A 16,773-nucleotide genomic window follows, 5' to 3' on the forward strand; every position below is an offset into this window, starting at 1 on the left:
GAAGCAGATGGTTAACATATAATATGGTAGCTAAATATCTTTGGAACCACCCCAAATGTTTTTGGTCACAGTATTTTCTGCGCAAAGGAACTTGGCGCATTTCCTGGAATCGATCCTTATTTCGTTATAAGGCCATGACAAACAAATTTTATGTTTCACGGATGCGGCGGGTCACAATTTCCGGTTTCCAAAAATAAATGTAAATCACGTGACCATTTCAACATGGCTGGTGAATGTTCTTTGTCGATAAACTCGTCCTTAAATGAGTGGTTGAGTGTTGTATTAAAGCGAGGCTTAGTAATTATTAAGAATAGAGTGATAGTACAATGTTCCTGCGAATAAACGTTTGGAGCTCTTGTTAGAAAAGTCGCACCGGAATTGGAAGAGGAAAGAGTAAAAAGGGTGGTGATTTCTGCAGATGAAAAGTTTGTTGACGTCCACGAAGTAGCTATGGAGGCACCTATCAGTGTTTGTAGGTTATTTAATTGTAAACTTTGCTGTATATACTTCGAAAGTGCTGATTCCACGTCAGGCAAAAGCGTTGTCCAAGTCCCAAAAAAGAATGCCTTTTCATTACTAATGGAAAACGCTAGAAAACTCCACCTACCTTCTATACTAGTTCTCCCTGAAGGAAAGCAGTTGAGGAGTGACCAGCGTTTGGAAAATGATTTGATAGGTAAAGTTTATTGCCTGTTGTTTCATATTTCATCTTTCGTGGTACAGGCCTTCTGGAAACTTTGAATGTTGGGTGGACTGTTGTTTTCTGACATTTGTACATGATGTGCTTTGATGTTTTTTGTACATGATGCATGCTGACTTTTTGTACATGATGTGTTCTGACATGTGACGTTAACTTATATTAAACTTGAATTTGTTAATACCTTTAATTCCACACATAACTTACATAATATTATATTCGATAAACAGTATAATTATGTTTCTAGCTATACAATGTAATCTGAACTGTTTTCTTGATGCCATCATTGTACTTGTCATCCCTATAGCCTTATTATTTACTCCATGTGCTCATGATCCACTTGAGGCTACAGCATATGATAAAATCATAAAATCAATATTATACATAAACTCTAATTCCGTTAGTTTATAAACTTGACAGGCACCATTCTTTTTTCCTTTTTTTTTATTTTTCGACCTGCCGGGGTCACCTTTGAGGGGAAAATAATCCATGAAACATAAGATTTGTTTGGTATGGCCTAATTATAACGAATACTCTAGGATACTGGCAGTGCATGTTAAATACGAGTACTAGCCATATGTGCTGTATGGACATCAGTGGGGAATTCCCTAGCACTTTGATTGCGCACCTTAGTATTACCATAGATCCTTGTGTAAAGGATCTATGGTATTATGTAGTATTAAATTATGGACATGTATACAAAACAGACAAAAATAATTGTTATAGGCCAGAGGCCTTTTAGTCTGTCCATAATCTTGTTATTGACCAGAAATGGTCTAAATTATTCTTAAAGTTGTTGAGATTAATTCAGTGACCCAATGACATTATCAGGTAGGGAGTTCCACTGTTTAATCACACTGTTGGCAAAGAAGTTGAGCCTGGATGTGAGTCTAGCTACATTGTTGTTTGAAAATTTGTTGATTGTGACCTCTAGTTACGCTATTTGTAAAAACAAAAAAATGGTTGTGGTGTGACTCTGCTAAGATTGTTCACCAGCTTGTAAACATCAATTACCTCTCTGTCTACGACAGTACAATGAATATAATGTCTCTGGCCAGATATGGACTACAAATTGACACACAGTACCATAAATGTGGGCAGATATAAGTTTTGTATAGAAGCAAGAAGCCGGACTCACTGGTCAAGTGATTAAAGGTTCTCTTAATTAGACCAAGGAACTGCATTGCTTTTCGTAGTGCAGAGGCTTTATCACATTGTAGCACAGTACTGGCATTAAAGCACAATAACCATTCTTTCGACCAGCTACAAAGATTGGAGTGCATCCTTAAACTGAAATATGAAATATTCTCAGTGCTGGTATCATGAGTCTCATCATGAGGCGAGTGCCATGAGCAACGATCTAGTCTATGAGTTGCTCCACTGACCAGGGAAGGATAATGATGGTCGAAGAAAGTAACTTGGACAGTAAGACCTATCAATTCTAGCAGGGAAAATCTCGGGCAAAGGAATCAGTGTTTCCTCTAAAATCTCATACTCGCCCCCCTGTAAGTGACTATTACACTAACACCTTCAGCTTGTTTTAAAATACGCTGTGCCTAGAGTCATGGCACTGTGACTGGACATTTTGCTGATAAAGTCATGGTGCAGTCACCCAGAAATTCACACCCTAGTTATTATTATTATTATTATTATTATTATTAGTAGTACTTTACAGTGACCAGCACTGAAGGTCTGACAGCAACATGTGCTGCAGCCTTAGGATTACCTAACCTAACAAGAACTGGAGACTGTATACAGGTAAGTTTTGTTGAGTTTGAAGCGACCTATATTGGTAGGGACCCGCCGATTATGCTCATAATTTTACCTATTATGCTATGCTGCACTGCTCAAAAATTCACCTATTATGCTTAAATTAATGCTCAATATTTACCTATTATGCTCGATTATGCTCAATGTTCATGCCTTAGTTCATATTCTTTGCTACTAGTTTAACAAGAAAAAAATGAGTGGCTGGAACACAAATAATAAATTCTTGCTGCATGCCTGCATGTAAGAGACAAGATCGATATACTCTAATAGAACAGTCAGTTTGATGATTGTTCTATTAGAGTTACTGACTGCTCTATTAGAGTATATCGATCTTATTTTGCAATTGTCATTTTCCCAGCAAGAGTTTACACTATCGTACAAATATTTAACCTATTATGCTGGCATTATGCTCAATGCTTTTAGGTACTATTATGCTCAAAATTATGCTAGCATAATCGGCGGGTCCCTATATATTGGCAGGCGTAGCTATCAGGCTTGTTGTAATTGTAATGGTAATTAATTACTAATCATTACCATTTTTTCAAGTAATTACTGTTAAAAATTGTAATTAAACAGGTAATTAATTACTAATTTGGGTAATTGTAATGATTAAATCTGGTAAGTAATTACAACAAGCCTGGTAGCTATATATTTATAGCAAGTCAGTAATACAGGAAAGATATATACCTTAGTGTGCAAAGCACTTCCAGGAGGGGGAATGCTTAGCATGCTAATCTAATATCTTCTAGAAATCAAGACGGGGTCAAAATTATATTTGAAGAGTAAAAGTGTTTTAATTAAGCTGCTAAAAATTGAAATACTCTAATAGAATATTCATCATTAAAACTCTTTTAAACTATAAGGAGCAAAGACCACAGGGGCATACCCAGGGGTTTCAGGAAACCTCTTTGTATTTATACAGTATACTTGAAAAATTAAGAAATTGAACTTTAGGTTTCAGAATCTGGAATCATGGAACAGGACACATCTTAGTTAAATAATAGTTTCTCACATGATAGCAACACTTATAGCATTGTTCTGAATTACAATTTTGGTGAAAAGATCAAGAAGCAATCAGGGCAATATAAACTACTCTAATATAACAGTAGCTTAGCTGCAGTAGCTTAGCTGCAGTAGCTTAGCTGCAGTAGCTTAGCTGCAGTAGCTTAGCTGCAGTAGTAACCCCCTTTCAAAATCCTGTGTACACCTTTGCACCAAGGTATATGCTGAAACTGAACCTTTTAATTCTTCACCTGTACACTACTATCTCACCATGGTGCCAAACATTCTCCTATATATGTCAGATGTTTATTAAAATTCTATACATTTTTATGGACCATGAACTATAAGTCATCATATTCTTTTTTGTTGCCACCAACTTGATACTTGATTGGGTTGAAGTACTTCCTTTTGTAACTATTAGATTGTAAGCATCTATAAAGTTAACAGGGCTAGCTACATATATACCACTTTAGCATGGGTGTTTAACTCGCATATTGCCTGGGCAATATCAAGATATTTCCTGGGCAATATCATGGGAAAGCGGTTTGCCAATGACTTCACCCAGCCAGTTCAAAGAATCGATGCGCTTTGACTCGTTATATTGAGTGACATAGAGCTTTGTATTGTGGGACTCATTTTTGTAGTGGTTGCTAAGCTTAGTACATTTGTTAAGATAGACTAGTTGATTGTTACTAAAGGATAATGAAGGCACAAAATAATTGTTTGGGCAATCGTGGATGCATATTTCTACCCACCGCGTATCAGCCTTTGAACAGACCACGGAACAGCAAAGCTACTACTGCTACGTTGAAATAGGTTAGTAACTTACAGTCCTAAATACTTAACTTAATATAATAACTTACTTACTGTTCCAATAGCGAAGTAACTTAGTACAAAAATGATAATATAAACTCCATCTCACAATCGCAAGTTTTCTAACATTGTGTGTTGGCGTTTTAACATATGGACAATGTTTTGATGGCTATTAACCCAGGCTATTAAAACCACGATCGATCTTCAGATGCTACTGTATAAAACAAGTGGGATGAGTTCTCGTTAGCTCTTTCACCTATTAGGTGAGTGTACCCCAAGTGATATATATCACTTACACCACGATTTTGCTGACATATACAGCTGCAGCCCTCGGGCCTGCGGCCCTCGGGCTTTGGGTGTATATATCAGCAAAATCCCTTGCAGCAAGAGTACTATTTTATTATGTACTCTTGCTCGCAGCCATGGTATAACTATTACATTTAGCATCTGGGGGTTGTGCCTTTACATGATCAAGCTTCACAATTTTACATATCTCTTCTACATATGTATTGCATATCAAAGTGCATATATAGGAGATATAGCTATACATAAAGTTTTTTATCAGCATAAAAGTATACCATCTTTTAAATCCAACTTGCCAAAGGAGATACTCCTTGAGAATAAATAGAAAGATTTTGAAAGCAGCTACAACATGCATATGTAGATTCAGTTAGCTACATTGCTTTCATCTTTTAATGTTATCTTACAGTTTCTGGATGTTGCAGTTGCACAAGGGCGGATTTAGGGGGGTGCTTGGGGTGCTGAAGCACCCCCTCCAAAATTTTACAATGAGCAAGCTAGGAAGCTTTTACAGGTGCAGCTGAATTTTATACACATGTATGGGCAATGAAAAGATGGAAAGAGGAAGGGGATTAGCTAATCTTATCCAAAAATTACTAAAAGGGGTTCAAAATTATACTTTTGGAGTAAGTCTTACCTTAGAAGTTGCTAAATCCGAAATACTCTAATAGAACAGTCAACTACTCTAATAGAACATCCAACATTAAAACTATAATTTTCAAGAAGTTACCAGAGTGTAAGCTGAAATTAAACCTATTCTTCTAGACCTGTGCACTGCTACTCTCACCATTGTACCAAACATCCTGCCATATACCAATCACTTCAGGTAAAAGTACTATAAATTGTATAAAACATCATTAATTGAAAATCTATTCTAAAAATAACCTTTTCTGTCAAATAGTTTAAGTTTTTTAGGCTCTGCTACAAACTTGATTCTTGGGTTGAAATGCTTCTCTTGCAAGTAAAACAGTAGTCTTATATAATAGTGAATTTCTTAGCTTTTATAAAGTTCACAAGGCCACAACATCTGAGAACTGTTCGGTTTTGTTTCCCTTGCTTGATCAAATCCCATGCTACATTTGTATAAATCTAGCAGCTTCTGGAGTTTGCACTATCAAATCCCTTGAAGCTCAATTTTAAGCTTAAATGACACTGCAGCATTTATGTTGTCAAGATCATTGTGTGCTAAAAAGGGGTTAGTTGTGGCCAAAAACTAGTTGTATTTGTAGACTATAGTTGTAAAACAATTATAATGATGGATGGATCCATCATTTTAAAAATTAGATTGAAATAGCAACCTGCACTTCAGAACAGTAGCTACATATGAAGTAGATCCAATCCTGTGTTTTAAATATTCTCCTTGACCTTACATTCAATTAACTATAATGTCTATACACTCTTTGTTCTCTTTGACAAGCCACTACTATACATTTTAAAATCCAGTAACAAGAAACAGTGTATAGTTCTGATTTTTAATTAAAATTACTTCCAACTGAACTTATTCAAATTAAAATTACTTCCACCTGAACTCATTTATCTTGTACCCACATTTGGTTAAAAATAGCTTCTAGATTCAATCTTGTGATAGCCATTTTCCAAAAGTTTTCAGGGGGTCCGGGAGTATATATGCTACCAGATCTAGAGCCCCTCTAGCTGGAAAATTATGAGTGCACATACACTCCATACACTGGTGAGTCGTCTACTTTCCCTCTCCACTCCCACTTACCCTCTCTACTGTTTGGACAGCTAGTGTAGTTTGAGCCATGAGACTGTAAATTATGCTATACTTCACAACACTAAATTTGATCATGTGCAGCTGCTGATACCCATATGTTTCCACTACTAGTTCTTTAAGATGTTAGTCTAAGATTGAATTTTAGCTAATATGGCTGCACCCATTAGTTATATTGACAAGTTGTAGGGGAATAATGGTATCACATAAACAGTGACATCATTTTTCACTCAAAATTACTACCAAATTCAATCTCAATAGGCCAAATTTGCAAAATTTTCCTGTGGGGGCATGCCCCCAGATCCCCCTCTAGATAGAGCATGCTCTGCATGCTGAGTGTGCTTCTCACACTAGTTGTATCAACTATCTTGCTACATATATAAATGTCCATGTTAGCACCCCCTCTTCTGAAATCCTAGATCTGCCCCTGGTTGCACCCCTATAGACTGACCCCTTAAAATTCTACAAACCATATATACTGCAGCATTTATGCTGTGCCCTTTGTATGGCGGCTATAGTATTACAACTGCTAAAGAATAATAATTTCACTTACATTTCAGTGAAGTGGTTCACAATGCCTATGCTTATTAAAAAATATTACCACATTAAATATAAATTTGTAAACATTTTCTGTGGGGGCATGTCCCCATATACCCCGCTAGATATAACATGCTTCACACGCTATAGTTATAGCTAGCTAGTTACTAGTTGTTCAAATAACTGGTAAAGCAGATAAAATGAAAAACAAATCAGCTGCAGTCATAGGCGGCGGAAAGGGGGGGGGCTAGGGGGCTAAAGCCCCCCCTCGGTCTGCTAAGGGGGGGCTTAGCCCCCCCTCAGAATGATATCACAACGAAATTATCTTTCTTGGAGTGGGGCTGAAAACCGTGGTAAAGATCGAGATACTCTAATAGAGCAGTCACTCTAATAAAGTAGTCAGTGTGTAGCGAGCTTTTATTATTATTAACACTTTACAGTGACCAGCACTGAAGGTCTACAGCAACATGTGCTGCAGCCTTAGGATTACCTAACCTAATTTCAAGGACTTAGACTTAATGACTTATAGCTGGAAAGGTGTAACAGAAAAGGGGCCAAAGTAAGGAAAAAAATCCCTCCAACCCCAGGATTCGAACTGCAGGTCACCCAAGCTATATGTAAGGATTTTTATGTAGTTTATCAGCTAGAAATGGTAGCTGGTGAGGTGGAAAGCTCTTGTCAGTTGGTTGTGACCTTTTTTTTTTATTATTTCTTTTTTTTTGGTCTCATGCACCTTACCAAACTATAGAAATAAGTCTGGGTTAGCCCAGCCCCCCCTCATATCAACTACTTCCTCCGCTGCTGGTGCAGTAGTTGCCACTTTTCTTTATAACCCCTACTATAGATGCTTGTAGCTTAACATCCCCCTCCCCCACCTTGGGAAATCCTATAGATCCGCCCTTGATATTATGTCAGGAGAAGGGACTTTAATCCTTTCACTTCTTATTTTTATATGATTAATAAAAAATCAAGATATATACCTCTAATAGAGCACCCAGCTAACTCCACTGAAGCAGTCTGGAAATAGTATAGGGCCACCCACTTTTAATTCAGGAGGCTGCTATTGATTGTTCAATGTACTATAATGGTAACAATTCCATTGTCACAGGATTAAGCAGAGTTTGCTTCTCTGCCCACAGTTTGAGCAAGGCAACTGAAGACTTACCTTTACTTAATTGTATTAATTTTGTAAATACCTTAACAAGGATTGTTAGGCCATAGATAATAGACACCTCCAAGCTTTCAATTGGCATCTCAGTAAGTTTCAATGAAACGCTCCTCACTGCAGTATAAGCTAACATGACTAGTGAGTCATACTTCCTCTGATCTAGAGGTGCTAACTGGTCGAGTAACTGGTCGTGTTAGTCTAAACTATTTACATCCTAATACATCCAGTACACGTGGTCACAACTTAAGATGCAGGCAAGTCCCTACCAGAATTGACGCATACCTCCATTCCTACCTACCCTCAACCATCCGGCTATGGAATTTACTACCTCCTGATTGGTTGTACACTCACAATCCTTTATTTTAAGGGCTGTTCGGTCATTGCAATTAAAAAAAAAAGACGTTTGCCTGTTAACCGTAATGATGACTTTCACTGCCTGTATGAAGGTAAGTTTTTGGGTGAGTTCGAGGCGGGCTAGGGTTGGCCCAGCTTCGCCGGGACGCTCGCTTCGCTTGCTCCAACCCTGGGTTTTACTCTTTTCACCACCTTTCATAACCCTTACGTAATATTAAGCTCAAAAGCATCCAGACTTCCTACTGTAGTTGTTGCTCTCTCTCTTCGACTTTAGGGTACGCATCTAGTAGTTGCCGCGAGTAGTCGACTTTAGGGGATGCGTCCAGTAGTTGCCGCGAGTAGTAGACTTTAGGGGAAGCGTCCAGTAGTTGCCACGAGTAGTAGACTTTAGGGGAAGCGTCTAGTAGTGTTAGCATTAGGGTTAGGGTTAGAGTTCAGCTTTGGTTTCTTCTTCACCTTTAGGGTTGGGTTCTTCTTAATGATTTATAAGATACAAAAAGAAGGGAATCAAGGGAGCTAGCAATCGGTAGCACACTGGACCATCACACTGGACCATCACACTGGGATCCTGGGTTCGATCCCCCTTCAATACTGCACTTTTTTTTTCGCCTTTTTGGTTCACCGTTTTTTGTCTAAGTTCTGTAGGGTTATGAAATAGGGTGAAAAGAGTGATACCCCTCCAACCCTAGCTCGGCGAAGCCGGGCCAACCCTAGCCCGCCTCGAACTCACCCAAAAACTTACCTTCATACAACTAGTGTGTTTGATACTAGAGTTATAGTTGACACTTCCCAACAAACGACCGGCTAAATAAATATTTGAACCGTGACCGGTGACCGGTGACCGGCTAAATATCCACTTCGTATTTTAAGATTACAAATTATAGTGTCTCAGTATTACTGAGCACATATTTATCGAATCACGTATTGTGGTTGTTGGTGGTATTAAGTATTCATCGAATTACATTTAGTAGATGCTGGTAGTATCACTATTTACTATATTTTTTGACAGGTGGTCAGGTTGTTTAATCAGGTGCACGTGATCCCATCTCAACGCAGGTCGGTGACAAGCACGTAGCTGCTATTGCGTTTTCGAGCCTTTGTTGTAATCTGTATTGTTATTGTTATTATTGTTATTATTGTTACTGAGCAGACAGCACAGCTGATATGCTCAGGAAAAAAAGCAATCATAAAATGAATTTAGCTACGTAGTTAAAAAGATTACAGTTATTGAGTTCCATACAATGTTTGCAGTTCCGCCGAAAAAGAGTCAATATTGTTGCTCTCAATGATGGAAGATGGTAAGTTGTTCCAATCCTTAATTGATCTGGAGAAAAAGCTCTGTTGGTATGAATAGGTAGATGAATTTGGTAGAATAAAACGATGTGGGTGATATAGTCTGGTGGATCTTGTCATTGAAATAAAATGAGGAGGAATTGACAGTGAATAATCTTGATGTATAATTTTAAAAAGTGCTTGTAATCTGGATATTTTACGTCTCAGCTGAAGGCTTGGCCAAGAAAGATGCTGTAACATAGCTGTGACTGAGCTGAATCGATTGAAATCATTTAGGACCCATCTAGCTGCCCTACGCTGTACTTTCTCTAGCTGTTGAATATTGTTATGGTGGTATGGGTCCCAGATGACTGCAGCGTATTCCATTGATGGTCTTACTATCGTAAGGTAGGCTGTTGCTTTGATGTTAGACGAGCAGCAACTCAGATTGCGTTTCAAGAAGTTTAATGTTCTATTGGCCTTAGCAGCTATATTACTAATATGTGGAGACCATGATAGTTTGTTGTCCAATATAACACCAAGGTAGGAGTGTTGGTTTGTATGGCTCGATGTAGGATTTTTGGCCCCTGCAGCTAAGGCCACTTCAACTAAATCTTTTGTTTCTCGACCCTGTATTTTTCAGCATAAAATAATTATGTTAATCACGTGATCACCTTGCAAAGAGTGATAACACCACGAAGGAGTTGCAAATTTATCTTTAAGCTCTCAAAAAGTAAATATCTCAACATATAGCTGCCTACTCACAAGTGATACAGCAACCGTAATGTAGCTTAGCCATCGTTTGACTCGCAATATCACTCTTCAGCTAGCAAAATAGCCTATTATTATTTTTATTTTACCGACCTACCGACTTTTATTTGGCTGAATTTCGCCCGAGAAACAAAAGATTTAGTTGAAGTGGCCTAACTCGAGCCTATCTGGACGAGAGTTCCATAGCCCGTGCTGTGAAGGATCTGACCTTTCACCTTATTCCTTGTTTATTGAGTATGTGGTGGAATTCGTAGAACGGGGTTGGGAGTGGTGGGGCACTTTTACGCACGACGAGTTGAAGTTCGATCACACGAGCCAACAAATGGCGCCTTCTGCATCACGTGCGTAACTGGCTGGAGGCGTGCGTGATTCTTTTTGTGCTAACCTCCACTTATCTAGATTTAGATGCGCGCGCCTCTAAATCTATGCTATTATCTATGGTTAGGCTTACCGCATGGCGCTTCATATACCTGTAGCTCCGTTTTTCAGAATCACACCTAACGTGACACCTTGACTCCCTGCATCACAGGCTTTAAGTCTTCTCACAGGTCCCTAGTGGGATAGCACTCACAGAATAAAACATTTTCTGGCGAGAAGTCGATGTCTAAGTGCAGGTTAAATCAATGCAGGTTCCTTTGGCGCGTACCTAGACTGCATGTCGCCGGGAATCAAGTCAAAGAGTTTTGACTCGACTTCGCGCATCACAATTTATTTTTGTTATTTAGCGCGTATAATGTTCACGGTTAAGCACGAGTTGAAGTTAGGACTGGTACCAGTTGCGGTAGGAGCAACGATTGGTATTGTGGCCTATGAGCTGTGGAAATGGGGAAGGAGACGATATTCGATCAAGGTATGTATAAACAGTCAAGCCACAGGGAGATCCTCGGAGCCCAACTATAGCCATTCGTCACAGTTTATTAACACCAACCTTGTGATTTGTTGAAGACGAGGTTGAAAACATTTTATGGCACGTTACCTAGCCCACTAGGTGGGTGGGATAATCACTAGTAGTAAAGATTTGGGTGGAGGTGTGCTTAGCCAAAACAAGAATGACAGAAGCAAGGGAGTGACACACAGGTACTCACTGTAGGTAGATCTGTGACTGGTCAAAGCCCCCAAGTCAAAGGTTCAAGGCCACCAAATTCGTGCAAAGTCAATGGTCAAAGGTAAAAGTTTCCAACCCGTATTGAAATAAAGTATGGGTTATTGGTTTGAGCAAAGTGTAACATTTTGTTGAAGATTCTGAGAGGGTTTTTGTGTAGGATTTTGATACCAGCTGGTGTCAGATTCCTCTGGTCAAAATAAGCTAGTCATCCACTCTTGTTAGTAATGTTATGGTAAGTATCATACTAGAGTTGGCCTATTATTATTAACACATGAAATGAATTAGCAAACTCAGCCCCAAGCAGGGTTTATATATAGTATGTCATTTCTGTTGTAGCTTGATGGCACCCAACCAAGTCGTGACACTAACAAACGCAAGTTAAAGTTGTACCACAGTTTTCCATTCCGATCATGTCGGTGTGCATGGCTGGTACATGAACTACAAGTGAAGGATGAAGTGGAGTTCATCCCCATCGCTCTACATGGATCTAACCCTGCTGACTTACAGAGGTTAGTCTAACCTAAACCATATCCTAGTAAATATTGTGCTTCATGTGGGAGGATCAAAGTGCAATTGTGCTTTATTTTCTATGAAGTAACAAGGGCTCTTTATGGAAAATGGTAGTTCAAAATATTTATGACAATGTTATAAAATGTATGCTAATTTATTATAGCTCCCTTGATTACATTTGTGGTACACTTTAAATCATTAAAACTATAATAGTTAAGTTAATACTAGCAGTTTGTTCTACAAATAGAAGCAGTTTGTATACTTAGTACTGATGTGATGGCAGAAAGCAGTCGAGTGCATGTATTCAGTTGTACGAAAAAAGTAAGGTCTCCAGCTCTGTATTAGTCTCTTGATCACGCCCACTCATTCTTTGTTTCCATACAGCCTCATAACAATACTTCAAGTAGTAAAACAAGTTGACTGCTTGATGGTTAAGGCAATTCTGATATGGAAATTTGCTTGTATATTGTTATCTGATAGAAAATTACTGATTCTGATGTCAATATTTTTAGTAGTCGATAAATTGTGACTGTTTCCAGCTGGGACAAACTTTGATTTTTGGCAACCAAACACTTTGACTATAAATTAATGAAGCTTTGAACGTTCTTTATCATTAAAATTTTGTTTAAAAGCTTGTAAGACTAAATATTTTCTTTTGTTTATATCTGGAATTTCTCGTTATAGAAACATTAAAACGGCTATAAATGGGAACTAATATTTTATAGAATAAGAGACTACCAATAAGTATAGCTGTGGTTAAACCTTTGTGCTGAAGACAAGTACCATACATCAGGCAAGGTCAAAATTTTTGTGAAGCTGCAAGAATATAGCCTCTAGCATAAGTATTTGCAATTGCTAAGTCTGTGAGATGCAAACAGTTTCTCCGTGATTCTACACATCTCTTTGGATGCTATGCCAATGGAAATCTTAAGAATACAGCAAACTCTGCCCACTTGGAAATATAAGAATCTCAGTCTGCCAGCAGAAAATTTTGTGATTTAAACTTCGATTCACATATTTTGCAAAAATTTGGACCTCTCACATTTAATCCACTGTACAGGTACAATACTTTAGTGGGATTTGATCCGCCAGCTCTTTAATCCTGACATGTAACCATTGTGCTGCTAAGTCACCTGAAGAATTGTGATGCTTACTTAGTAGCCACCCCTTTATAAAGCCACCTTATAATTGAGTCATATAAAGCCACCTTGTAATTGAGTCATATAAAGCCACCTTGTAATTGAGTCCAAATTGTTTGGTCCCAGAGATGGCCCTATTAATGAGCTTCAAATATTAGTCAGATTTTAAAGTGACCAATACCGTTGTTACATGAAATATCAGTACTAATACTGTATCAGTACAGAGCCATAGTGATTGTGATATACCTTGTGTCATGTTAGGTATCAAGAAGACGTCCATCCTCATGCTACACTGCCAGCCCTTGCACTGGAGGATGGTACAACATTGTTGGAATCTGGAGCCATTTGTTTGTACCTTGCTGAGGTGTTTTCTGACGTGTCGACAGTGAACATGTTACCAGAAGGGGACAAGGAAACAGCAAACTACTACAAGTATGGTGTAGTGTAGTAAGGCAACATAGCCACATGGTCGGAGCATCAATTTGGTAATCAGGTTTGATGCTAAGTTGCTATCTACTTGTGCACAACATTTGCTCACATTAGTATTACCTAGCTCTTTAAATGAGGACCTGGTGTTATTGCCAACAGTCTGTTTCACATACTGTATAGCCTTAATATTTTGAGGAAGAATATTTTCGCTGATTTCTAGGTTTTGGAGGGTATCTGCAAAAATTTTATCCTTGAAATATTTAGGCCTCCATATCAATACATGCGCTGCCTAAATAAAATGCCACCTTCAAAAATCATCCTATTGCTAGTGACCCTTGTGCGACGAAAATCACCTTTATGGAATAATATAGTCCATCTAACATCAAATATTGTATTGAAAACAAGAAAACACTAATAGGTGGCCAGATACAGAATTTAAAAAAAATATTACTAAATTCGGATTTTAGTCGGACTGCTTGCCAGCCTGTACCTGCCTGCCTGACTAACCACAGTCGCAAGCCTAGAGGCCAAACAAAGCAGTGCACGGCCATCCCATTTTACACTACAATAACAAACCCACCAATGGGATGTGCCTTTTGGATTCTGACAAGTCTGTGCCCTCTGTGTCTTGTCTTTCCTTTTATCTTCTATCAGGCTGATTGTCTTCTTGTTGTTGCAATGAATCCATATTGAGGTATTAATTTTTCCTATCAACACACTTTCCTTGAGCAGCATATTTAGATGCTGCAAACTTATTTATACAATTATGCTAGTCACACATGTATAGCTGTAGGCTATAACAAAAAATCAAACAAACTAGTATATTAAAAATTATTAATTAGAAATGAAGTAAGGATCCAAACAATAAAAATTAGTGAAACAAAATGGTATTACAGTATACCTCAGTGGGAAAATCTCTACATTGGCATGTTATAACAAACTTTTTGTTCACTGCCAAAGTAGGGATTTCCCACCGAGCTATGCTGTAATACCACCATTCATCTCTTGTTTCACTACTTTTTATCACTTGGATCCCTACTTCATTTTTAAAATAATAATTTTAATATACTATAGTCTAATCCATTTTGAGATTGTTTGCAAATCTACAAAAAAATTATTTTTAGTTACATTGCTCAACCTCAAAAATATTGCCTCTCAGGACTGTGTGGTAGCAAGTGTGACCCAGGTGGACTTTGGGTACCCCACACAGTCATCTATAATGAATACTTTATTTGCTTGCACAATTTATTTAGTACAGATATCCCAGATTGATGTGTTAAAATAGTAAATTGTTGTAAACATTCCACACCATGATTACTGAACTCTCTTATCCCTACAGTTACATATCATATGCAATAGCTACAGTGGATCAGGTACTGGAGCCACTTTATATGCAACTCACCCACACACCAGAGAAACAACGTGACAATGAATTGGTGAAAAAGAAGATGGAACAGTTTGACATTTTAGCTACTCACCTGTCAGACCGACTCAGCTACCACCAGTTCATATGTGGTGATCGTATCACTACAGCTGATTGTGTACTAGGCTACAACATGTGGTGGGCCAGTGTGATTCAGGGAGGAGAACTGCTGAAGAAGTACCCAGCCTTAGAAGGGTACGTGGATAGGCTGAAAGAGAGGACAACATTCCAGGAGACATTTAAAGGAGTAAAGCCAGTAAAACCAAGTGGAGGCAGCTTGTAATGAAATGGACTGTGCATGAATATAGGAATTTAATGTGTTTATTTAGACAGTAAAACATACTGGCAATAAAAAAAGAAATATAGTGGAGTGATCGGGTCAGTTTACAGATATTAATCATCCAATTGACGTAGATGGGTGGCTTATCTGAAGGAAGTTCAGTTGTTAGCACGTCGTGGAGTGACCTGTTCAGTGTAGAGAGGGTACCCCTCCTAGCACATACGATTGAGCACGTTCCTAGCAATGCTAGCAGCACCATGCACCATAGATAGGTCTATGCTAGAAATAGACTACTGTATTAAGCCACAAGCATACCTTCGAACTGCGTTAGACCCATTCACGTCCTGAGAGTCGGGCTCGTGATCGCGGTGGTACGGTAGTCACACTTTTAGGGCTGCTCGTACATCATAAACCAACATCTTTTTGTCACATGACCTCTTGATACTGTGCACACTAGCACAGTAGGCCCAGGATGAAGAAAGTGTTTTTGAAAGTGGTCAAGACTTCGTCGCATAATCAACTTGCTTTAACCTGGACACTCTGCTTCGTTTTTGGATGCATTTCATCAGCTGTTGCAGGTATGTCAGTGTCTATGATTTACCACATAGGCCGGGATCACGTAGCTGCAGGGTTGGATCCAGGATTTCTCAAGGGGGGTGCAGGGCGGATCCAGACTTTTCTCAAGTAAGAGAGGCTCTCTCAAAAGGGGGCTTCCATGGAACCCTTTGAACCCCCCCTGCCTGGGGTGGTAAACTATAGGGGCACGATTCATCCATAGTGGGGGCTAAAACTGATACAACTAGTAGTGCAGTGTGAGCACACTCAACATGCCTTATCTAGAGAGTCTGGGGGCATGTCCTCACAGGAAAATTTTTGCAAATTTAGCTGACTTTGACAATAATATTTACTGAACTTTATTGAATAAGCATTTACCTTATTGAAACCTCGTACAGCCCTCTTTGAAATCTTGTTGAAATCTCTGAAAATTGTTATAAATTTCCTGTAGCTAGCTATACTTCCATATTTGCAGTGTTACGTATGCGAAGTCCAGCATCCCCACAGGTTTGCAGAGAACTCAAGAAAGGATTCGGCATATTTCCGTATACTACGTGTCATGTGATGCTATTATTCCTGACATCGATTTCTAATGCTCTGAAATCTTGAAATCTTGCCATAAATTGCTTGAAATATTTGAAATCTCGTACAGGATTTTTTTGAGTTGCGGACCCCCCCGGCAAAATCCATAGGGGTAACATACTATTACAAATACAATGATAATGATCATGTAAATAAGTATGATTATGATTATGATGTGATTTGGGTTGAGGCTTAGAAGCCTGTACACCCATTCAATTACATACATACACATACATAAATTAGATGCAATAAACAAAAATTAACTATGAATATAATTATTACATTAACATAAACCTATAGTCATAAAAGTAATTATCTATAGCTGATTTAAAAT

At 38.4% G+C, this 16,773-nt stretch overlaps 1 protein-coding gene across 1 annotated transcript; it reads left to right on the forward strand.

The window, feature by feature from the left end:
- The first annotated feature begins 11,108 nt into the window (after positions 1 to 11,108).
- Positions 11,109 to 15,398, forward strand: LOC136251861 (glutathione S-transferase GstA-like). The gene is made up of 4 exons (XM_066044261.1): positions 11,109 to 11,266; positions 11,858 to 12,030; positions 13,432 to 13,602; positions 14,939 to 15,398. Exons 1-4 carry the CDS (start codon positions 11,150 to 11,152, stop codon positions 15,303 to 15,305), a joined length of 828 nt encoding a protein of 275 aa, XP_065900333.1. The 5' UTR covers positions 11,109 to 11,149; the 3' UTR covers positions 15,306 to 15,398.
- The last annotated feature ends 1,375 nt before the right edge of the window (positions 15,399 to 16,773 follow it).

Source organism: Dysidea avara, chromosome 3 (assembly GCF_963678975.1).
Source record: "Dysidea avara chromosome 3, odDysAvar1.4, whole genome shotgun sequence".
In the NCBI taxonomy this organism is placed as follows: domain Eukaryota; kingdom Metazoa; phylum Porifera; class Demospongiae; order Dictyoceratida; family Dysideidae; genus Dysidea; species Dysidea avara.